General features: G+C 32.0%; 3 protein-coding genes across 3 annotated transcripts; 2 read left to right on the top strand and 1 right to left on the bottom strand.

Annotated features, from left to right (window-relative positions):
- Nucleotides 1-7,319: 7,319 nt before the first annotated feature.
- LOC125493451 (uncharacterized) lies at nt 7,320-7,914 on the top strand. Its single transcript, XM_048636833.2, has 3 exons — nt 7,320-7,417; nt 7,497-7,668; nt 7,759-7,914. Exons 1-3 carry the CDS (start codon nt 7,320-7,322, stop codon nt 7,912-7,914), a joined length of 426 nt encoding a protein of 141 aa, XP_048492790.2.
- Nucleotides 7,915-10,798: 2,884 nt separating this feature from the next.
- On the bottom strand, nt 10,799-12,177 carry LOC125493643 (protein FAR1-RELATED SEQUENCE 5-like). Its single transcript, XM_057392251.1, has 2 exons — nt 11,812-12,177; nt 10,799-11,437 (listed from the first exon to the last, which is right to left on the bottom strand). Exons 1-2 carry the CDS (start codon nt 12,175-12,177, stop codon nt 10,799-10,801), a joined length of 1,005 nt encoding a protein of 334 aa, XP_057248234.1.
- An 8,706-nt stretch (nt 12,178-20,883) lies between these two features.
- On the top strand, nt 20,884-21,956 carry LOC130590075 (protein FAR1-RELATED SEQUENCE 9-like). Its single transcript, XM_057391975.1, has 2 exons — nt 20,884-21,436; nt 21,799-21,956. The coding sequence occupies exons 1-2, from the start codon at nt 20,888-20,890 to the stop codon at nt 21,850-21,852; spliced, it is 603 nt and encodes a 200-aa protein (XP_057247958.1). The 5' UTR covers nt 20,884-20,887; the 3' UTR covers nt 21,853-21,956.
- The last annotated feature ends 2,809 nt before the right edge of the window (nt 21,957-24,765 follow it).

Here is a 24,765-nt window from a genome sequence, read left to right on the forward strand (position 1 = left end):
ATTTGTATACTCAGAAAGATTTGAATATGAGCACAAGAAGATGGTTAGAGTTGGTGAATGACTACGATTGAGATCTTATACCATGAAGGAAAGGCAAACGTCGTTGCCGACGCGTTAAGTCGTAAGTCTAGCCATAGTTTAAGTACTTTGGTACTTCCAGAGAATTTGTGACGAGTTTAGGAAGCTCAACATTGAAGTTGTTGGAGTAGTGGAGTGGAAGCATGCTTAAATGCCATTTAATCAGTCAAGGAATGAGGAAATTTTAAAGGCTCAATAAAGGAATGAGGAAATGGAAAAGATAAAGAAGCTGATCGAGGAGAAAAAGACAAAGGAGTTTAGCATTCATGATGATGGAAGTGTCCGATTCAATGGAAGGTGGTGCATACCGTCAGTTGCACCGAGTTGAAAGAAAAGTGATGAAAGAAGGGCACAACACGACTTATTCTATCCACCCTGGAGGGGATAAATTGTATAAGGACTTGAAGCTAATGTTCTGGTGGAACAATATGAAGAGAGAAGTAGCTAAATTTGTTGCTAGGTATTTGCCAGAAGGTGAAGAGCGAACACAAGAGACCTCAAGGGACGATTCAACCGTTACCAGTGCTTGAGTGGAAGTGGGATGGCATAGCAATGGATTTCGTTGTAGGTCTCCCTAAGACAGCGAAAGGATTCACCAAAGTGTGGTTGATTTTTGATAGACTAACTAAGGTAGCAAAATTTATATCGATGACAATTGGTCGATGGAACAGTGTGGTAAAGTATATGTGGACCAAGTGGTGAGGCATCATGGAGTTCCTTCCACTATTGTGTCTGATAGGGATTCAAGATTCTATCTCATTTTTGGGAGCATTACAGAAAGCTTTTGGGACCGATGTGCTTAAGAGTACAACTTTTCATCCAGCAACTGATGGTCAATCGGAAAGAACCATTCAGACTCTCGAGGATATGTTGAGGGCGTGTGCCTTAGATTACCCTAAGACTTGGGATGAGATGTTGGCTTTAATAGAATTCTCATACAATAATAGGTACCATTCTAGCATTAAGATGGCTCCTTTCGAGGCTCTATACGGTCGAAAATGTCGCTGTCCATTGTGCTGGAATGATATTAGCGAGACGACTACTTTGGGACCGCAAATGATTGAAGATACAATGAATCAAGTGAAGATATACGTGAGAAGATGAGGGCGGCCCAGGATCGTCAAAAGGCCTATGCAGATCAGAATAGAAGAGATAGTGAATATCAAGTAGCGAGAAAGTCTTACTGAAGGTGTCACCTATGAAAGGGGTGATGTTTTGGGCAAAAAGGAAAGCTTAGCCCAAGTTTATAGGTCCTATGACATATTGAAAGAATTGGCAGATTAGCTTATCATTTGAATTTGCCAAATAACTTGGGAAATGTGCATAATGTGTTCCATGTATCCAACCTAAAGAGATATCTGCCCGATAAGTCTCACGTACTAGATCCCGAGATTATAGAAGTGGATGAGACGCTTTCTTTTAAAGAGAGAATAGTGAAGATCTTGGACTCTAAACTGAGGTGTACAAGTGTAACGGCCCGACTCCTAAGCATAGTTAATTCATTAATTAACTCTTAATGAAGACTTAACTTAGCCGGCGCGTTACTGCCGTACTTTCCTTTTGGAAAATACAAGGCAACATAAGTTCGTTAAAGAACATACCATTGTAAATATTAAACTTCATAACTAACTTAGATGCATAAATAACTAGGTGAAACATAGTTAAGGTTCATAACCTAATGTTCTTAAGCTTTGAATACATAATAAGAGTCTGCATAACTTAAGTAGTAATTATTCCTCACTCCTACGCCGTTCTGTCATCCCCGTCATTACCTAAAACAGAAAAGCAAAACTTCATGAGCCAAAGCCCAGTAACATACTACTCTAACATCGTAAATTCATTTCAATTCATTGTAGTTGCAAACAGGAAGGAGAGATAATAGAGTAAAAACATTTCATAAACATTTTATGTAAACATAAATTCATTATTATCTTTATATCATAATCATCATCATAATTATCTTATTGGTATCTTGGCGAGTATAACATATAGGGACGTCTCCCATCATCATCATCGTCATCATCATAATCATAGGGCAATAGCCACCAGGGACAATTGCCCCTAACCAGAACGTGGCATAAAGCCATGCATAGTGCGGTGCCACCAGGGACAATTGCCCCTAACTAGAAGGTGGCGTTTACGCCATAGAATAGAACGATACGTGCACGACCAACATAACATCGTACTGCCAAGAACCATCTTTCACTTTTGTTTAACATGTTCCATTTCTTTTTATTTATACATTATGCTTCACAATCATCATGGAAATCATATTCTTTAATCTTTCGCAATTCATCATAAATTACGTAACGTCATGAAATATCATGTTTATAAAAAGTATTTCATATCTCGCAATCCATAAAAGCATATATTTGACATAAACATTATATAAAGATCGTAATAAAACATATATTTAGAAAGGGAATGTGGGTGTTAGCAGTAGACGTTACCTCAAATCCTGCTTAGTAACTTTGATAGTCGGGGGAGGCTTGTAATATCCCTTTTTTTCCCTTAATCTAACCAATAATTAATAACGAGATGATTAATATTGTAACATTCCTCATTTGTTATTATTATAGTTATAAGGTTGACTCGTTAACCAAATTAATAGTTGGACTATGTATCTTTGTTTATTTACTAAATTTTATAAGTACCGTCTTATTACTTAAATAATAAAACTTGTCATATTTAAATATTAATAAATTAAGGTTGATAATATGGACTTAACAAAATAAAGGATAAGACTACTTGATATTATATTTGCTAAACTTGTTTCACCCAACTTGCCCATTAATTAAGCTAAGTCATATTACTTAGATTATATTATACTTACCTTTAACATTGTAGTAAGCTAGTAACTAGTTGTAATTATACGTAAATACTTCCAACAACAATCAAGTTAGAAGTTGTATATTACTTGAGCCCAAATATATTAATATAATAATTAGGAAGTACTTACCATTTTTAAAAAAATTAATATGAACCCGGTGCACACTAACTTAGTGTGCACCCGATCCATATCACGTGAGTTTATCGCCTTTTCAGTTTTTGGCGCGTTCGGTTTTTATATCTTCTAATATTTTCTCTCTCCTCAGATTTGTTCAGATACTGTCTTGTTTCATCTTTTCTCTCGTCATAACCTCCTCCCACTAACTTTTGCCCTAAGTTCTTCATTTTCTCTCTCTTAAAGTTCAGTTTTGTGTAATCTCTCTCTGCCATAATTTTTTCAGTTTGAGTTCTGGTAAAATTTGAATTTAGCGATAGGAAAGAAGACGATTGGTAACCGAAATGCTGCAAAACGTAGAGGTTTGCGTTCATCGCTTGGTCATGGTGATGGTGCAAAAGTTCCGGAGGTTACTGGAACTTCTCACACTGATGGTAATTATGTTGTTGATTTTATTTTTTACTATAATTTCTTATAATTTTTGTAGTTTTGATGTTTTGTAGTTCAATTACTCATCGTTGATTTTTTGTGCGATTTTTATTGTTTGGATGATAAATTTCTGTTGATTTTTGTTCGATTTTGGAGTTATGCTTTTTTTAGGTTTATTTTTAAATTAATATTTTGTAGTTGTGTGATACCTGTGATGATATGATATAGGAGCATGACATTATAGTGTATTTTCATGATATAGTGTATGTTAAATATGACATTATAGTGTATTTTCATGATATAGTGTATGTTAAAGTGATATAGTGTATGTCAAAATGATATAGTGTATGTCAAAATGATATAGTGTATGCTACAATGATATAGTGTATGTTAAAGTGATATAGTGTATGTTAAAGTGATATAGTGTATGTCAAAATGATATAGTGTATGTTAAAGTGATATAGTGTATGTCAAAATGATATAGTGTATGTTAAAGTGATGTAGTGTATGCTACAATGATATAGTGTATGTTTCAGTGATATAGTGTATGTTTAAGTGTATATTGATATGATATAGTGTATGTTAAAGTGATGTAGTGTATGCTACAATGATATAGTGTATGTTTCAGTGATATAGTGTATGTTTAAGTGTATATTGATATGATATAGTGTATATTGATATGATATAGTGTATGTCAAAATGATATAGTGTATGTTAAAGTGATATAGTGTATGTCAAAATGATATAGTGTATGTTAAAGTGATGTAGTGTATGCTACAATGATATAGTGTATGTTTAATTGATATAGTGTATGTTTAAATGATATAGTGTATGTTACAACAATATAGTGTATGTTATAGTAATATAGTGTATGTTTCAGTGATATAGTGTATGTTTCAGTGATATAGTGTATGTTTAAGTATCTATTGATATGATATAGTGTATATTGATATGATATAGTGTATGTCAAAATGATATAGTGTATGTTAAAATGATATAGTGTATGTTATAATGATATAGTGTATGTTACAATGATATAGTGTATGTTATAGTGATATAGTGTATGTTTCAGTGATATAGTGTATGTTTAAGTGATATACTGTATGTTATAATAATATAGCGTATGTTACAATGATATAGTGTATGTTACAATGATATAGTGTATGTTTGAGTGATATTGTATATATTGATATGATATAGTGTATATTGATATGATATAGTGTATGTTATAGTGATATAGTGTATGTTACAATGATATAGTGTATGTTTCAGTGATATAGTGTATGTTATCTCTGATATAGTGTATGTTGAAATGATATAGTGTATTTCATAATGATATAGTGTATGTTAAAATGGTATAGTGTATGTTATAATGATATAGTGTATGTTACAATTATTTATTGCAGAGCACATTGGAGAGTAGGATAGAAGAAGTGATCCTGGTGTTAGTGAAGGAACTAATTTTGGTAAAATGATAGTAATAAGAGAAGTACCAAAAGTCATGAAGAGGGTAAGAGATTCAAGTCTGAATCAAACCTTGCTATCTATGAAGAAGAAGAAAATATCCAGTGTTGCTCAAGAAAATACATTAAACCCGTTCAGAACTAATTGTTGTGGTAAAAGGCTTTGTGAGTTGAATGAAGCTTTTACTTCTGAGCAGAAAAAAGCTGTTACTAAAATAGGTTTTGGTTCTTTGTTGCATTTGAAGATTACGAGGACTAACAATGCTTTGAGTGCATGGTTGGTGGATAGGTTCGATGGTGGTTCGGGGATGTTTAAGGTGGGTTATGGGAAAGAGTTCAAAGTGAACCAATATGATGTTTATGATGTCTTTCAGTTCCCTATGGTCGAAGGACAGGATGTGCTGGATGTCTCTAGGGGACCTAATGCGGATAATTCGCATTTTGATTTAAAAGCAAGTTGGAGGGAGTATTTTAAAGTTGATCGGGAGAAAGGTCAGATTGGTTTGAGTGCTGTATATTCTGAGCTAAAGAAGTTAGTGGATGGTGGGGAGGTGTTTAAAAAGCTTTATGTTTTATTTGCCTTTTCCTCTTTTTTAGCTCCAGTTGCAAATAACACGCTTGATTTGCGACTTGTTCTAGCTGTACATGAGGTTCAGAAAATTCCTCATTACAATTGGTGTAAATATATTTTGGGTAGATTGATGTATGCAAATGTTCTGTTCAAGAACTCGATGTGGTCTAAAGTTGGCCGTGCGCATTATAGTGGTTGTATAATATTGTTGCCGTTGATTTACTTCCATCACCTACAAATTGGTGATGGGGTGCCTCCAACTCAACTCCCTCTGTTGGCTCTTTGGGATAATGAGTCAATTTCAAAGAGAGTTCGTCGTGAAGTACTCTGTGATAAGTTTGGATCGATGAAACTTATCCAATCAGTGCCATGTTACTTCACTGAAGATGGACAAATTGATTTCAACCGGATGAAACCGGTTCAAAGAAAAATTGAAGTTCAGTATATACCACGTCCTGTATTGAGTGATGATACAGGAAGTGGTGGAATTAGTGGTGGTGATGCAACAAACAAGGCTGCGCCCAAGAGGAAGGTGAAGGGCAAGCTTTATATTCAGTTTGAACTTCCAAGTAAGACTGATGAAGAAATAACTGCTCAAGCTAGAGATGTAAGTTCAATTTTCTGATATAGTAGAGTTTTGACTGATATAGCCTGGTTATATGTGATATAGTGTATATTGGTATGATATAGTGTATATTGGTATGATATAGTGGATGTTAATATCATATAGTGTATGTTAAATGATATAGTGTATATTGATATGATATAGTATATGTTAAAATTATATAGTGTGTGTTAAAATGATATAGTGTATGTTAAAAACATATAGTGTATGTTAAAATGGCATAGTGTATGTTACAATGATATAGTGTATGTTACAATGATATAGTATATGTTCAAATGATATAGTGTATGTTACAGTGATATAGTGTATGTTACAGTGGTATAGTGTATGTTACAGTGGTATAGTGTATGTTAAAGTGATATAGTGTATGTTAAAATGATATAGCGTATATTGATATGATATAATGTATGTTACAGTGATATAGTGTATTTTACAATGATATAGTGTATCTTTAAGTGATATAGTGTATGTTATAATGATATAGTGTATGTTACAATGATATAGTGTATGTTTAAGTGATATAGTGTATGTTAAAATGATATAATGTATATTGATATGGTATAGTGTATGTTAAAATGATATAGTGTATGTTAAAGTGATATAATGTATGTTAAAATGATATAGTGTATGTTAAAATGATATAGTGTATGTTGAAATGATATAATGTATATTAAAATGATATAGTGTATGTTACAATAATGTGCGTTTTGATATAGTGTTTTTGGCTATGATTTTAACAGGAGCTTCATGCTATGTGGTTGCTGTGGAAGAGGGATTTGGATGCTGTCTCTCATTGCCATATAGATCCGTTGAAGAGTTGGAAGGCCTCTCATATGGTTGGCGATCCTCCTTCTGAAAATCCCACCCAAGATGACTTTGACAAAATTTTGTCAAGTTCAATTTATCAGAAGTACTTTGATGAGATTGTATCAATTGCAGAAGTTGTGAAGGATTTGCCAACTGGTTGGAAAGAAGTGTCTAATCCTTCTACTATTGCATTCCCTAGCTTTGTAGTCACTCAGGTGACTCCGAGAACTAATGATGTGATCAACAATGTTGTGAATAGCGTTTTTAATGAGGCAGCTGAAAATATAATTATTTAGGAAAATACATGGACTGCTTTCCAGAATGTTTTGTCTAGGGGTCCAGCCAAGTCAACTCTAAGGCTGATGAAATGCAGTTGGGGGTCCATTCACTCATCTTTCTAAGATGATGAAAGATTTTGAATATGTGATGCAAGTTCTTCCAATATTTTTAAGGGAGGCTGTTGATTACTGTTCTGAAAATCAACATCCTTTAGATGGGAGGTAAATTATTGACTGAAATTTGTTTAATGTATTGTTTTTTTTTTGAAAATATTCTTACAATTTGTGTTGCTTGTTGCAGTGAAGAGATCTTTAAGCTGGATGAAGTCTTCTTCTCTATACCTCGGAGTGAGATTTGGACGATTGGTACTGAGACTGAGATGTTTGAATCAGTTTTAGATAATTGGTCAAGAATGTTGAATATTAATGAACCCTGTCCTCGAAAAAAGTTTTACTTTACTTCTTCTCAGAGTGTAAGAACTTTATTGTAATATATTTTTATGTTGTTTATTTGTTTATCTTTGCATGCATTATTCATCATAATATGAGTTCTTATGTTGCAGGCTGCATTATTCAATGTGTTTGAAGATGAAAATGATGCTAAACGCATTGATGATTTGATCTCATGCTGGAAGTTTCAAATTCAAGATTTGAATAACATAAAAAAATTGGATGCTACTGTTGAATTGGTGAGACAAATTCTGTTTTTGAAATTATGATATAGTGTATGTTACAATGATATAGTGTATGTTACAGTGATATAGTGTATGTCAAAATGATATAGTGTATGTTGCTATGATATAGTATATGTTAAAATCACATAGTGTACATTGATATGATATGGTGTATGTTAAAATGATATAGTGTATATTGATATGATATAGTGTATGTTTTAAAATATAGTGTATATTGATATGATATAGTGTATGTTTAAATGATATAGTGTATGTTTAAATGATATAGTGTATATTGATATGATATAGTGTATATTAAAAAGATATAGTGTATATTAAAAAGATATAGTGTATGTTTGTATATGATATAGTGTAGTTTATACTTGTTTTAATTTTGTAGGTTTTTTTCCCTGTTTTGGTGAAAGGAGGTAATCATTTTGTCCTATTTGTGCTGGACACAAAGAAAAGGACTGTTTTCTATATTGATAATAAGATTTGGGATGATGATGAGAAATACAAGAAAATGATGGAGACTCTCAGTTCAATCATTGCTAATGGAGTTTCAAGTCTTTTCCAATGTTATAAAATCCCACAATCTCAAGGTGATGATATGGGTTTATGGAGTATGACAGAAGTGAAAGGAAGCTGGAAAAAAGGTGCATATGATTTGGATCGTGGTGTGTACATACTTGTCCTTATGCTACTTTTTGAAGGCTCTGAAGAGTTTGAATGCCCATATTTGAATGATGTAAGTTTAATATAATTATTTTTTAGTGAGTTATCTAATCTTTTTCTTATATATAGTTTCTTACTTATTTAATTTATTTTCTGGAGAATATTAGGAAAGCAGCAAGAGTCTCTTTGTGTGGTTGCATGATTTTTTCTGATCTGAACAAGAATAGAAGTCAGCTTGTGGAAAACGTGATATCATTCAGATCAAAGAGATCAGAGATTGTTGCTTTAATTGAAAACAATAGGAAGAAGAAAGCTGAAGAGAGTGAGAGGATAGAACAGGACTTGAGAAATGCAATGCAGCAGGAGAAGAAGAAGAAACAAGTTCAGGATGCAAAGAAGAAGAAGGCATCAAAGAAAAAGATAACTGTCAAATTAGGAAAGTAAAACTATATTGATGTATTTCACTAATTTTACAAACAATGTTACTAATCTAGTACTAGGTTGATGCTGATATAATAGGTTTACAAACAATGTAATTATGTAGTCTTGAATGATTTTAGAAATAGTGTTAGTAATCTAACAGTAGTTTGTAGTGATATAGTATGATTTTCAATGATATAGTGTTATTCTACATGATATAGTGTATATTTTAATATACAGTGTTATTCTATACATATCATTCTATATGATACTGTAGGTGAAAATGATATAGTGTATGTTAAAATGATATTGTCTATGTTAGAATGATATAGTGTATGTTAGAATGATATAGTGTATATTAAAATGATATAGTGTGTGTTAAAGTGAACAGTGTGTATTAAAATGATATAGTGTATGTATAATGATATAGTGTATGTTAAAGTGATATAGTGTATGTTAGAATGATATAGTGTATAATGATATGATATAGTGTATGTTACAGTGATATAGTGTATATTAAAATGATATAGTGTATGTTAAAGTGATACAGTGTGTTAAATGATATAGTGTATCTTATATGATATAGTGTATGTTAAATCATATAGTGTATGTTAAAATGATATATTGTATATTAAAATGATATAGTGTATGTTACGTGATATAGTGTATGTTAAAGTGATATAGTGTGTTTATAAATACTATAGTGTATGTAAAATGATATAGTGTATGTTACAGTGATATAGTGTATGTTAAAATGATATAGTGTGTGTTATAATCATATAGTGTATGTTAAAATGATATAGTGTATGTTACAGTATAATTCATAAATATATCAAATGATTTAAAACATTGTATAGTTCTCTTGGTAAAGTATTTTAGAACAAATGTTCTTTTGGAGTTATACTTCCAAACTCCTTGTGTCTTTTTTTCCCTTTTTTTGAGGCCTTCTTGTATAAATCATAGTGTCCCTTTATTCGCTTGTTGTCTCTTCCTTTTGTGACTGCTCTATCTGGATCCAAGACTTGTATGGTTGGTGATTCTTGTGCGTTGTTATCTTGACTCTCATTAGCTTGTAATGCTGCAGCTGCTTCTTGTAATGCTTTCTCACGAGCTTTAGCTTTTTCTGCTGATGCTTTTGCTTCTTCTATCTTTATTAATTCTTCAACTCTTGAATTTGTTTTCTTGAAACTTTCCTCTATCACTGCTCTAGCTGGTTCTATTCTGTGGCTCTTTAATATGAGGTTATAGTACCTTATGAAATTAATGTGTTAGTATATAGAGAAACATATACTGTATTTCTATATTATATAGTGTATGTTAAAATGATATAGTGTATCTTATAGTGATATAGTGTATGTTGATATCATATAGTGTATGTTACAATGATATAGTGTACATTAAAATGATATAGTGTATGTTAAAATCATATAGTGTATGTTAAAATGATATAGTGTATATTGATATGATATAGTGTATGTTAAAATGATATAGTGTATGTTAAAATGATATAGTGTATGTTAGAATGATATAGTGTATGTTAAAATGATATAGTGTATAATAAAATGATATAGTGTATATTAAAATGATACATTGTATAGCGTGTTTACATACCTCCTTATCATGTGCAGCCTCCATGGTGTGAAGCTGTTTATTTCTCCTTTTTCTCTCAATTGATTATCAAATTTCTCCCAAACTTCTTTTTTTGCAAATCTTGTCCACCTTGATGATATGTATTTCTCTGGAATTTTTTGGACAGAATGTAAGTGTAGAACTCTTATGGCATGAAAGCACAACCAACCTGATTCTTGAAAATTTCTGCATCCACACTCAATTGTCACTCTGGGTAATTGAATGAGACTTGTTGAGAAGAACCATCAATGCCATTGAGGAAAACTCTGTATGTCAGAGTGTTCCCTTGTGTACCAACTAGTTCAATTGCACTTGCCATTGCATGTTTGAATTCATCCTCAAAATCTCTGAAAAGAGTATGTGTGTACACTAAAGCAGCATGTTTTAATAGTGGACTCATGCAGAGATCTGATTTTGGTATTCCTTTTGTACAGTCAAAATCATCCCTTTCTTCCTGTCTTCTCCACCTTATTACTGTCTGTTGGAATATTGAAAAGAAGTCACTTAAGCTAGTGGTTTTGCTTGCCTTAAACCCAATAGCATGGTTTGCGCTTTCACTTCTCTGTGAAGATAGTATTCCAGCAGAGAAGAAGTCTTTGCTAAATGCTGTACACCATTTTTCTTTCAAACTATACAATCTGTTGAACCAGCGATCATCTTCTAGTTTGTATTTTGTTGTCATTGTGGTCCAAGTTTGTTCAAATTCTGTTATTGTAATGCAACCACTGAGACACTTGTGAAAAATGTTCTTGAATTCCTTATCAGCTTTCATCAATCCAAATTGTTGATTTGCATTTTGACTCAAATGCCATATACATAGCCTGTGTCTTGATGTTGGGAAAGCCTGTCAATGAGTTTATTTAGTTAGTCTTTGCTCTTTCAATAGTACATAATAGAAGTTGTGCAAATGTCACATAAACATGAGTACCTTTTTTATTGCTCCTGCAATTGCAGTCTTGGTCGCTGAATATAGTTATTGGACATTTACCTTTCATTGACTTCTTGAATGTTTCAAAAAGCCATTCAAATGATGGTATTGTCTCATCTGCAAGAAATGCACATGCAAACATTGTGTTTTTCCAATGGTTATTAATTCACAAATGGTGCACAAATAAGATATTACTTGTTTGTCCTATATGTAGTATCAAAAACCATAACATCTCCAAATATTGTATAGTCCTCAAGCATCATAGAGTCTCTCCAAAACAAGCAGCAAACCTTTCCTTCATCATTCAATCTTACTCTAAAGAAGAAGTTACTCTCTGTTTGCATCTGCTCATAAAGGTTATCAACAACTTTTTGTGAATCCTGTCCCTCAATTGGTTTTATTTTGAGTTTATAACAGCAGTTGAAGTGGTCCTTCATGGAATGACCCAATACATCTTCACCACATGCTTCTGTACTCATATATCGAAATGAATCTATCGGCCTCAGCCCACACTCTTGCATAACTTGTATGGTTTGTTTCTTTGGATCACTCATCTGACGCTCAGATCTATGAAGGTAATTTAATGGTTCTCTAGTAAGTGGATGATTGTGTTTTATAACATGCTGCACAATTTCATAATGTCCTTCAGTGTTCATCCTTGCTCTAATCAGTGCAGGACATTCAGTTCTTGTGATCATAACTCTTCGTGTCCTTTGTTTCTTTGATTTGTTGTCTTGTATTATTATATCTGTATTATTCTCTACCTGTTTTTCTTTGATTTTGGTATTTCTTTTCCCTTGAGAGCAGACATAGTACTTTTGATGCACAACTGATGTCCCTTTCTTTTCCTGTTTTTGGATTTTCTAACACTGAATCCTACTATAGCAGCATGCTGAATAGTTCATGTATATCATCCAATGTTGATCTTACTTGACCAAGTAAAACTCCTCCAATTTCATGTTTATTCAGTGATTGGCCAATTGAACCTGTTATAAAATAATGAAGATATTTTTGTCACTTTTATTATACTGTATATTCAGTGATTTGCGTTGCACAGACACGGAAACGACGCACAGTTGGGATTTGCGTCGCAAGTGGGAGGAGTGCGACACAAAACATGGTCCATTTGCGTCGCACCTGCTTTACATGCGTTGCAAAAGCCAAATGTGCGTCGTTTCCGTGTCTGTGCGACGCAAATCAAATACCTAATTTGCATCGCACCTATTGAGTGTGCGACGCACATAGGCCATGAGGCCCACTACCTACCCTCTTATCTCATAAACCCTAACGCCTCATAAGTCATACGCCTCAGCGCCTCTTTCTCTCTCTTTACAATTCTCAGTTCCTATCAGCGCGCCTCTTTCTCTCTCTTTACAATTCTCAGCTCCTACCATTCTCAGCGCCTCTCTCTCTCTCTCCTCAACCGCTTCTCTCCAAACATCTCCGCCGCTTCAAACTCTCAAATTCTCCTCTCCTGGACGCGGATTCTCATCTTCCTGGACGCGGATTCTCTACAATTCAGCGAACGATTTCAGCGAACTAAACGGACGACTTACACTAAGTCTTAGATCTGATTTTCTATTTTCCGGCGACCTATGCGCATCTTACATCTGATTTTTCTAGTTTCCGGCGAATCACACTAAGTCTCTCGCTTTTGACAGGTTTGAAGTTGTTTCAATGTTTAAATCTAATATGTTTTTTTATTTTTATATCTGATTTTATTTTTAGTTTTCAAATCTGAAAATTCGTTTTTCATATTCAGATCTGGAAAACTAAAAATTTAGTTCATGCAAATGAAAATTAAAAATTGATTTTCTGATTTAGAATGTACTCTATAATTTTCAGATCTGGAATGGGTTCTTCGAAGTCGTCTCCCTCGAATACATCGAATCGTTGCAATCTTCCTTTTTACTCGCACCTATTTAATGTTTTTACAATGTAATTTGTTTTGTATATATTGTAGGTTTAGTTTTTTAATTTCGTGTTTTGTTGTATATTAGATCTGATTTTTTAAACATATTAGATCTGGTTCTTCGAAGTCGTCTCTCTCTCTCTTTACAATGTAATCTTCCTTTTTAGTCGCACCTGTTTAGATTTTTTTGTTTAGATTTTATATTTGTTTTTTAATTTTTAACACAAGGTTCACTTGTTTAATTATCATCATTTGTTGTAGGTTAGATCTGGTTTTTTGATATGAGATTTGTCTTGTTTAATTATATCATTTGTTGTATGTTGGATCTGGTTTTTTGATGAGATCTGGTTTTTTTTTCCTCCTACGCAGTACTAAAGCATTCATGCTTTGGTACTGCGTTTTTTTATTTTTCACATAATGACCAATTTGCGTCGCACTGTGTATACGGTGCGACGCAAATAGCAAATATTTCTGCGTCGTTTTGCATACGACGCAGATCATGTCTGGGCTATTTGCGGCGCCTCACATCCGACGCAAATCGCCTTTTCTGTACTAGTGTATATGTATATATGATATAGTGTATCAAATTATGATATAGTGTATGTTAAAGTGATATAGTGTATGTTAAAGTAATATACTGTATGTTAAAGTGATATACTGTATGTTAAAGTGATATACTGTATGTTATAATGATATAGTGTATGTTAAAATGATATAGTGTATATTAAAATGATATAGTGTATGTTAATATAATATACTGTATGTTAAAGTGATATAGTGCATGCTAAAGTGATATAGTGTATCTTAAAATGATATAGTGTATGTTACAGTGATATAGTGTATTGTTAAAATGATATACTATATATTAAAATGATATAGTGTATGTTAAAGTGATATAGTGTATGTTAAAATAATCAAGGTGGACAAAATTTGTGATATAGTGTATGTTAAAATGATATAGTGTATAATAAAATGATATAGTGTATGTTACAGTGATATATTGTATGCTAAAGTGATATAGTGTATCTTGAAATGATATAGTGTATGTTAAAATGATATAGTGTATAATAAAATGATATAGTGTATGTTACAGTGATATATTGTATGTTAAAGTGATATAGTGTATGTTTAAGTGATATAGTGTATGTTATACTGATATAGTGTATGTTATAATGATATAGTGTATGTTATAGTGATATAGTGTATGTTATAGTGATATAGTGTATGTTATAGTAATATAGTGTATGTTAAAGTGATATAGTGTATGCTAAAGTGATATAGTGTATCTTGAAATGATATAGTGTATGTTACAGTGATATAGTGTATTGTTAAAATGATATAGTGTATATTGATATGATATAGTGTATGTTAAAGTGATATAGTGTATGTTATAATGATATTAGTGTATGTTATAATGATATAGTGTATGTTATAATGATATAGTGTATGTTAAAATGATATAGTGTATATTAAAATGATATAGTGTATGTAAATGTGATATAATGTATATTACAATAATGTGCATTTTTATATAGTGTTTTTGGCTATGATTTCAATAAAATGATATAGTGTATATGGATATTATATAGTGTATGTATATATTATATAGTGTATTAAATATAATGTAACTATCTATTAATATAGTGTATGAAGCTTATAGTGTATCTGATATAGTGTATTTATATTTTATATAGTTTATTTATGTATGATATAGTGTACGTAAGGTTTTAATATATAATATAGTGACTTAACATTTGGTATTTTAGAACTTTATGTACGTAATGTTTTATTAGTATGGCCATAGTTAAATAAAACTAAGCCAACTGTAGTTAAGCTATGGTTTATTAACAAAAAGTAATAATTACTTGTGTTGGGTACCGCGCATAATCTTCTGATGATTTGCTGAGCTGCAGTCACTTCATTTAAAAAGAATGGCACCCTTTCATTTCTTCTCAGCTATTTCCACTAAGAAACCCACCATACTAAGCAAGACGATTTTGAAAGCGATTTTTAAGGCATTTTAAAGAGATTTTTGAACTCATTTTCTTACTTTAGCAAGGTACATTCATAATTCTATTTTTTTGTTTTTTATGTTAAATTTTATGTGAATTTTTTTTGTGTTATCATAGAGTTTAGGTTTTTGTGATAATTATTTCAATTTAGCGAATTGTTATTAATTGTTAGTAAACAAGTATAGTTTACATTTGCTGTGAATTGATGAAGTTAAACTCAACAAGTTAAAATTAAAAGAAGGTGTAAAACAAAGGGTAAAACAGGGGGTAGTGTAGTTTACATTTGCTATGAGTTTAGGTTTGAAATTTGTTTTATGCTGATTTTTGGTATTTTTTGGAAGGTTAAATATGGCTTCACTTGATCAACTTCACCCACTCCTGTCAATGCATGAGATTCTACGTTTCCATATTTTTCCCAAACTTTCTGACCCAAAGGACAGAGAGTGTGTGGAAAGTGTGTGTAGAGAGTGGAGGACAATTGCAAGGTATGGTTTAGAAGATGCCCACGAACTGTTGGGTATGGAACAGATTATGGCCTTCCATGTGTTCTCTAAAGTTTCATGTTGGCATTCTGGAGATGTCATGAATGTTTGTAAAGCATGGAGGAAGATGTGGAACTAAGGGAGTCAGTTCATTGGAGGCCCGAGTGGGAGGACACCTCCATGAAGGCGTGGGCTCTGAAGTCCATAATTTTTGGTGATGCTGTTGATTTTTGGGCTCACATTAGCGGTGAGTGGTGGGCTTACTGTGATGGGTTCCCAATTTTATTTGGTGAAGAATAAAACATTAATTACAGTTAGTTAGGGGATTAGGGCTAGGGGTTTTATTGTGTTTTTTTTGGCTGGCACTGTAAGTAAAAGAGCACTATTAATGTAAACAAGTCCTTTTTTGGATGATGAACAATCTTTAAAGTATTAGTGACAAATCTTTTGTAATTAATTGATGAATGATATATATATATATATATGAAGTTGGTTAATGTTTTTTTCTGTTATGTATATATAAATTATTGTGTTCTATTTCATATATTGTTTTTTAGACTGATATATAGTGTCTGTATATATTATATAGTGTATTTTGCAATGATATAGTGTATTTATTGATATACTGTATGTTTCTGTAATGCACTATAGTGTACGTTAAAATGATATAGTGTATATGTATATGATATAGTGTATGTTAAAATGATATAGTGTATATGTATATGATATAGTGTATGTTAAAATGATATAGTGTATGTTATAATGATATAGTGTATGTTAAGATGATATAGTGTATTTTGCAATGATATAGTGTATGTTACAATGATATAGTGTATTTATTGATATAGTGTATGTTACAATGATATAGTGTATGTCAAAGTGATATAATGTATGTTAAAATGATATAGTGTATGTTAGAATGATATAGTGTATGTTAAAATGATATAGTGTATGTTAGAATGATATAGTGTATGTTACAATGATATAGTGTATGTTAGAATGATATAGTGTATGTTAGAATGATATAGTGTATATAGTGTATGTTAGAATGATATAGTGTATGTTACAATGATATAGTGTATGTTACAATGATATAGTGTATGTTAGAATGATATAGTGTATGTTACAATGATATAGTGTATGTTAGAATAATATAGTGTATGTTAGAATGATATAGTGTATATTAAAATGATATAGTGTATGTTACAATGATATAGTGTATGTTAGAATGATATAGTGTATGTTAAAATGATATAGTGTATGCTACAGTGATATAGTGTATGTTAAAATGATATAGTGTATGTTACAGTGATATAGTGTATGTTAAAATGATATAGTGTATGTTACAGTGATATAGTGTATGTTAAAATGATATAGTGTATGTTACAATGATATAGTGTATGTGAAAGTGATATAGTGTATAATAAAAGAGAACGTATTGTGTCGGACTCGTCCGACACAACACTCTCATCGGACGAGCAACGGGCGCGACTTATTAAAGACCGAAAAAATAAAAAAAAAAACAAAAAAAAACACTTTCATCCCCTTCATCCGCTTCATCCGCCATTGTTCAAGAACAAAAACAACCGAACATATCCAACAGATCCACTTTCTCACTGCAAATCTAGTTCCACTACTGAAATCTAGTTCAACCAAGAATGTCAACCGAAGATTCGAATTCACAAATCGCAAATTTGTTACAAATTGATCTGAGCAATGAGAATACTGACAGAGACTCACATTAATAAATTGAACTCAACAATGAAAACCGTAACACAGATATCACATCAGAAAAAAAAGAAAGAAATTACATGAAGAATCAGCTGGAAAACAAGACAAAGCAACAGGTGTATGTCTAAAATTAATTTTCAATTGCATTTACTCATTTTCAGTTAGAATTTTGATTGTATCAGTTAGTATGTATAAATTAGCATTTACATTGCAACAAAAGTCTATTTTTCACTCATTAACTTCTTTTTTCAGTTAGACTTATTTAGTTTCAGTTAGACTTATTAAGTGTTAGTTAGAGTATTTAGTTTTCAGTTAATATAGTTTTTAGTTGACTTATTTAGTTTTCAGTTAGACTTATTTAGTTTTCAGTTAGACTTATTAGTTTCAGTTAGAGTAATTTATTTTTAGTTGGACTTATTAACTCTTCAGTTAGACTTTTACGCTTCAGTTAGACTTATTTACTCTTTCAGTTAGACTTATTTACTCTTCAGTTAGACTGATTCAGTTAGACTTATTAAGTGTTCAGTTAGAGTAATTTAGTTTTCAGTTAGACTTATTAATCTTCAGTTAGACTTATTAACTCTTCAGTTAGACTTATTTACGCTTCAGTTAGACTTATTTACTCTTCAGTTAGACTTATTTACTCTTCAGTTAGACTGATTCAGTTAGACTTATTAAGTGTTCAGTTAGAGTAATTTAGTTTTCAGTTAGACTTATTAACTCTTCAGTTAGACTTATTAACTCTTCAGTTAGACTTATTTACGCTTCAGTTAGACTTATTTACTCTTCAGTTAGACTTATTTACTCTTCAGTTAGACTGATTCAGTTAGACTTATTAAGTTGTTCAGTTAAGTATTTGTTTTCAGTTAGACTTATTAACTCTTCAGTTAGACTTATTTACGCTTCAGTTAGACTTATTTATCTTTCAGTTAGACTTATTACTCTTCAGTTAGACTGATTCAGTTTAGACTAATTTAGTTTTCAGTTAGACTTATTTAGTTTTCAGTTAGACTTATTTAACTCTTCAGTTAGACTTATTTGCTCTTAGTTAGACTTATTTACTCTTCAGTTAGACTATTCAGTTAGACTATTTAGTTTTCAGTTAGACTGATTCAGTTTTCAGTTAGACTTATTTAGTTTTCAGTTAGACTTATTTTCTTTTCAGTTGGTCCTTAATTTATTTCATTTAGTATAATTATTCTTTCATTTGATACTATTACAATCATTTTCAGCTACACTTGTTTAGTTTTCAGTTAGTGCTTTTGTTCTTTAAGTTAGTGTCCTTATTTTTTGTCAATGAACTCAACAGCTGAACATGAATATCTCAAGTACATCAATGACGAAAATATCAGTAGCAGTTTAATAGGGAGACATGTTACAGATCACAAAGATGGTTACAACTTGTATCAAGCACACTCAAGAGCATTAGGATTTAGTATTAGGAAACAAACTCTAAGGAGGAGGAGAATTGATAATTCAATATACGAATTCTACTTGGTTTGCTCAAAGGAAGGAGGCTCAAAATCAACAAACAAAATAACAGAACCAAAAGAAAAAGACACACAACAAGAAAACCTGTTGATACCAGATGTTGAGCAGCCAACCAAGGAAAGAAAGGAAAGAGTAGTCAATGAAACAAGAACAGCATGCAAAGCCATGGTCAGATTTAAGCAAGAAAAACCTGGTAAGACTTTGTTGTAGTAGCTCATGAGTTGCAGCACAACATGAGTTGGTAATACAACAAGAAATACATCATCTGAAATCAGAAAGGAAGATAACTGAACAAAAAGGACAACTAATACAAACAATGGTTGAATCTGGCATAAAGCCAATGCATGCATACAACTTTTTGTGTCATGAGGTGGATCAGAAGAAGTAGTGGGCCACACAAAAAGGGACCATCTAAACTATATATAACAGTACGAACAAGATTGGTTGAAGGAAAGGATATGCAGAGCGTGTTGGACTTACTTCAGCAAAGAGCGGATGATGATCCTGCATTCTTCTACAGGCTGAAATTTGGGGAACATAACAACATTGTCAGCTACTTTTGGCGAGATTCAATGATGTTGGAGGACTTCAAAGCATATGGAGATGTTATGATATTTGACACAACATATAGGACAAACAAATATGGACTGATATGTGCACCATTTGTTGGCATAAATTGCCATTGGAAAACAACAATGTTTCATGTGCTTTCATAACTAATGAAAAGGAAGAGAGCTTTGAATGGCTACTAGAAACATTCAAGAGAGCAATGTGCCAACAAGAGCCAAAGACAATTTTCACTGATCAAGATAAGGCAATGGGCAATGCAATTGAAAAGGTATTTTTCAGTTAGAATTATTTAGTTTTCAGTTAGAATTATTTAGTCTTCAGTTTGAGTTAATTATTATTAGTTAGACTTATTTATAATTCAGTTAGACTATTTAGTTTTCATTTAGACCTTAATTTTTCAGTTAGCCTTATTTACTTTTAGTTAGACTAATTTACTTCTCAGTTAGACTAATTTACTTTTCAGTTAGACTCATTGAGTTTTAGTTAGACTTATTTAGTTTTCAGTTAGACTCATTTAGTTGTCAGTTAGACTCATTGAGTTTTCAGTTAGACTTATTTTAGTTTAGTTCACTCATTATTTCCACTATTTCAGTTAGACTTCTTTCTTTTTCAGTTAGACTTATTGATTATTCAGGTAGACTTATTAGTTTTCAGTTAGACTTATTTAGTTTGTCAGTTAACTTTATTTTATTTTCAGTTAGACTTATTTAGTTTTCAGTTAGACTCATTTAGTTTTCATTTGGGCTTCATATTACTTCTTTTTGTCTAATGAAATTTTCAGTTAGCATTTACACTGTTTTTAGTTAGACTTCTTAATTTTTCAGTTGGTCTTCATATTATTTCTTTACCTTTTCAATTAGATTCACAAGCATTCAAATGAAAGTGATTTCTAGCATAATATGTACTATCTTAAAACAGGTTTTCCCAAATACAAGACATAGGCTTTGCCTTTGGCATATAGAGAAGAACTTTGTAAGCCACTTCGGATCCTCAAGACCAATGAAGACTTCAAGAACATGTTCAAGAACTGTTTGATGGGGTGTCAAAATGAATCAGGCTTTGAAGAATTGTGGGCGAAAATGATGGAATTGTATGGACACGAGAAAAAGGAATGGTTCGAGCAAGTATATGATCAGAGACACAAGTGGTGCACGCGTTAAATAGGGATATGTTTTCAGCTGGAATCTTATCATCACAAAGAAGTGAAGTCACAAATAAGGCAATATCATTCAATGCAAAAGCAACAACAAACCTGTTTGAATTCTATCATATATTTGAGCAAACAGTGAAAAGATGGAGAAGCAATGAAACTAGTGACAACTTCCGGAACAGAACTGAACGTCCCAAAGCCGTCAAATCCAAATCAAAGCTTCTGAAACATGCAGCTGATGTATACACACTAGCACTGTATAATGACTTTGAAACAGAGTATGAGTGGGCAATGGCATCATTTTTACGAGCATTTGCAACAGAAAACTCACAGCTGAAGTTGTTTGAAGTCTCACCAGAAGAAGATTTCACCAATTCACATACAGTAGCATACGATGAGGCTACAACAGAATTAGTGTGCTCATGTCAATGCTTCACAGAGACGGGGATGCTTTGCTTTCACATAATAAGGGTCATGCACATGTTCAGCATATTTCAAATACCACAAAATATATCCTTAAGAGATGGACAAGACTTGCAAAGTCAGCAGTATGGGAGAATGTTCAAGGTTAGTGAAATAAATCAATATGACTAACTGACAAATGAAAGCAACTAACTGAAAAACTGAAGACTCCAACTGAAACAATTAACTGATCACCTGAAAGATTTAATTAGTGAACTGAAAAAAAAAGGCTCCAGCTGAAACATTAGTATAACTAACTGATCCATTAATGTTACTACCAGAACATTAATTGGGGGTTTTGTTTTGTGTGGGAGGGGGGATATTAGTGGTGGGGGTTTTGGGGGGTGTGGGGTTTAACACTTAACTAACTGAAACAATTAACACACCACCTGAAAGAATTTATAAGCTATCTGAAAAATTTAGTTAGTCAAATGAAATAATTGACTAAGAAACATTTATTAAAGCAGACAAGGACCAAAGCCAAAATGCACAGTTGTGGACACCATGGAGACATGCAATAACCAAGAATTTCTACAACCTAGTGTCAATATGTCAATCAAATGAGGATGCAAGAACATTATGTGACAAGTCGTTGAAGGAATTATACAAATCAGTGAAAGAAGTTTTCAAGACGCATCAACAAAAACAACAAGAAATCGAAGACGAAGAACTACGAAGACAAACAGTTGAAAATCCTGAGGTGATAAAGACAAAAGGAAGACCCCAAAGGGAAACAAGAGAGTAAAAGGACATTTTGAGAAGCGTAAAGAAGAAAGAGGCATCCGAACGAATATGGAACAAAAACCCCAAATGTACCTCAAGTTGAATAGTGTTCAAATAATATTAGTTTTAATTGTATTCCAGTCAGTAATTGTATTGAAATTTACACTTGTTTATTTCTAAGCTACTCGAAATTCAGTAATATTAGTATTTATTGTCCTTCAGTTAGACTTGTTTTTTTTTCAGCTAGTGTTTCTAGTGCTTCAGTTAGACGTGTTTACTTTTCAGCTTATATTAATTGAGTTTCAGTTAGACGTGTATTTTTCAGCTAGTGTTAATTCTGCTTCAGTTAAGACTTATTTATTTTCAGTTATCTTTATACTGCTTCAGTTAGACTTGTGTATTTTTCAGCTAGTCTTAATTATGCTTCAGTTAGACTTATTTATTTTTCAGCTTGTATTAATTGTGCTTCAGTTAGACTTGTGTATTTTTCTGCTTCAGTTAGACTTATTTGATTTTCAGCTTTATTAATTGCGCTTCAGTTAGACTTGTGTATTTTTCAGCTAGTGTTAATTTCCTTCAGTCAGACTTATTTATTTTTCAGCTAGTATTAATTGTGCTTCAGTAGACTTCTTTATTTTTCAGCTAGTGTTTTAGAGCTTCAGTTAGACTTGTTTATTTTTCAGTTAGACTTATTAACTCTTCAGTTAGACTTGTTTGTTTTTCAGCTACTATTTACAGTGTTCAGTTAGACTTAAAATTTATATTTACAAATATATGTCATACACTTATTATTATGAGTTAGATTTTTCATTTTTCAGTTGGTGATTGTATTTTTCCAATTAATTTTCAAACAACTTCATTTACACAAATGTATTCCATTCAAAGTAAGTGTAAATGTACAATTCATTAAAGAACACAGATATAAAATGTAAAATGAGTTGGGTGCTATTTCTACTGTACATTACAAAATTTAATGGTGTGCTATTTCTACTGTACATTATAATAATAAAAAAAAAGTTTGGCACCTAAGAATAATGAAATTTCAACAGTTGCTCTATTTTCACTTTGTCTCCAAAATTATTATTCAACACATCTTCTACTTTCGCCTCATGATCCCTCCTTCGCCGTAAAATGTGTGCTTCTTTTCTATTTGTCTTCTTTGATCGATTAAATGCTAATTTATCTAGAACAGCCTCTTTATCCTTCCTTATCTTCTGTCTTGCCATCAGTTCAGGTTTCTTTGCAGACCAAACATAACAGTCATGCTTCACTTTCTCTCTCAGTTTGTTTAAAGGATGGTCCACAAGACGAAGAGCAAGCCTACACCGCTCAAGGTTTTTGGTGGCTGCCTAAAAAATAAAAAATCAAAACTATTAAAAAAGTTTCAAAAATGTAACAATTACAAAATAAAACTAACTGAAAACAACAACATCAACTAGTCTTTATAGTGCTTCATTGTTTTTCAGGTAGTCCTTATAATGCTTTCAGCTAGTAATGATTGTGTTTCAGTTAGACTTGATTGTTTTTCAGCTAGTATTTATTGTGTTTCAGTTAGACTTGTTTATTTTAAGCTAGTCTTTACAGTGCTTCAGTTAGACTTCATTATTTCTCAGCTAGTCTTTATAGTGCTTCAGTTAGACATCTTTGTTTTTCAGCTAGTCTTTCAAGTCCTTCACTAACTGGCTATCATACCTTTTTCTATTAAAAAACTTTCAAAAACAGAAATGTAACAAGCAAAATACTCCTAAAAACATAATAGTAATCATACCCTTTTCAGGTCAACAAGTGCACATGGTTAGTATTTTGACCGTCATACAGCTCCATGGTTTTGATTGCATAGACACCACAATCAAAATTGTTGTCCTTGCTTCTCCAAGGGAAGTAAAGAGTTGATGTTTGCCAATGGTGGAGACGATCAAAATCACGACATCTCATAGTCTCTTGCATAAAAGAATCAAAAGCACGACACTGCATTTGAAGATCAAAAGTAAACAACAATTAAAAAACAAGTAATAAAATGGAACAAAAAAAAAATACAAATGCTCATAAAAAGGTACGTACAAAGTATGTAAGACCGTTAAATTCCTCATGCTTATATCTATCAATGTCCTTCATGTCTGTACGATTGTCAATATTTTCAATCCTTTTTGCTTTCTTGTTCAGCACCAAGACAGTATAATGATCATCCTTGTGAACAGGAACAAAAATCTGGAAGATAAACATAAGATGCAAAAGCAATAAGTCTACCTGACAGAGAACAAAAAACAAAATGAAATACTAAAAACACTAGCTGAACTAAAAACATACACTAACTGAAAACATAAACTAGGACTAACTGACAAGTAACATACACTAACTGAAAGAAAGATACACTAACTGACAACAAACATACATAAATAAAACATAAAATAATACTAAGTGAAATCAAACAAATAAAAAAATGGTTAACAATAATACAACTAACCAGTTCAGCTTCTCGAATATCATTCCCTGGAAATGATTTCACCCATGAAGAAATAGCTTCCTTACATTTCTTGTTGAATAAATCATCATCTTTTGTAATAAGCTTTTTTCTTGTTTTCTTCCCTTCCTTCAACTTCTGATCATACTGACTAGTGCCCTCCAGCTTCTTCAAAATAATCTCATTTTCAGCAATCTCACTCTCAAACTGAACCTTTTTTACCTTCTCAGCACACAACCAATTGATATAG

Source organism: Beta vulgaris, chromosome 9 (assembly GCF_026745355.1).
Source record: "Beta vulgaris subsp. vulgaris cultivar EL10 chromosome 9, EL10.2, whole genome shotgun sequence".
Lineage (NCBI taxonomy): Eukaryota > Viridiplantae > Streptophyta > Magnoliopsida > Caryophyllales > Amaranthaceae > Beta > Beta vulgaris.

Excerpts from the sequence above, each read along its gene's own strand:
- LOC125493643 (XM_057392251.1), bottom strand. The coding sequence starts at position 12,177 with ATGAACACTGAAGGACATTATGAAATTGTGCAGCATGTTATAAAACAC. Across the intron at positions 11,438-11,811 it reads GATTGAATGATGAAGGAAAG|GCTTTCCCAACATCAAGACA; the intron begins GTTTGCTGCTTG and ends ACTCATTGACAG.
- LOC130590075 (XM_057391975.1), top strand. The coding sequence starts at position 20,888 with ATGTTTTCAGCTGGAATCTTATCATCACAAAGAAGTGAAGTCACAAAT. Across the intron at positions 21,437-21,798 it reads AGTATGGGAGAATGTTCAAG|ACAAGGACCAAAGCCAAAAT; the intron begins GTTAGTGAAATA and ends TTATTAAAGCAG.
- LOC125493451 (XM_048636833.2), top strand. The coding sequence starts at position 7,320 with ATGATGAAAGATTTTGAATATGTGATGCAAGTTCTTCCAATATTTTTA. Across the intron at positions 7,418-7,496 it reads CAACATCCTTTAGATGGGAG|TGAAGAGATCTTTAAGCTGG; the intron begins GTAAATTATTGA and ends TGCTTGTTGCAG. Across the intron at positions 7,669-7,758 it reads ACTTTACTTCTTCTCAGAGT|GCTGCATTATTCAATGTGTT; the intron begins GTAAGAACTTTA and ends CTTATGTTGCAG.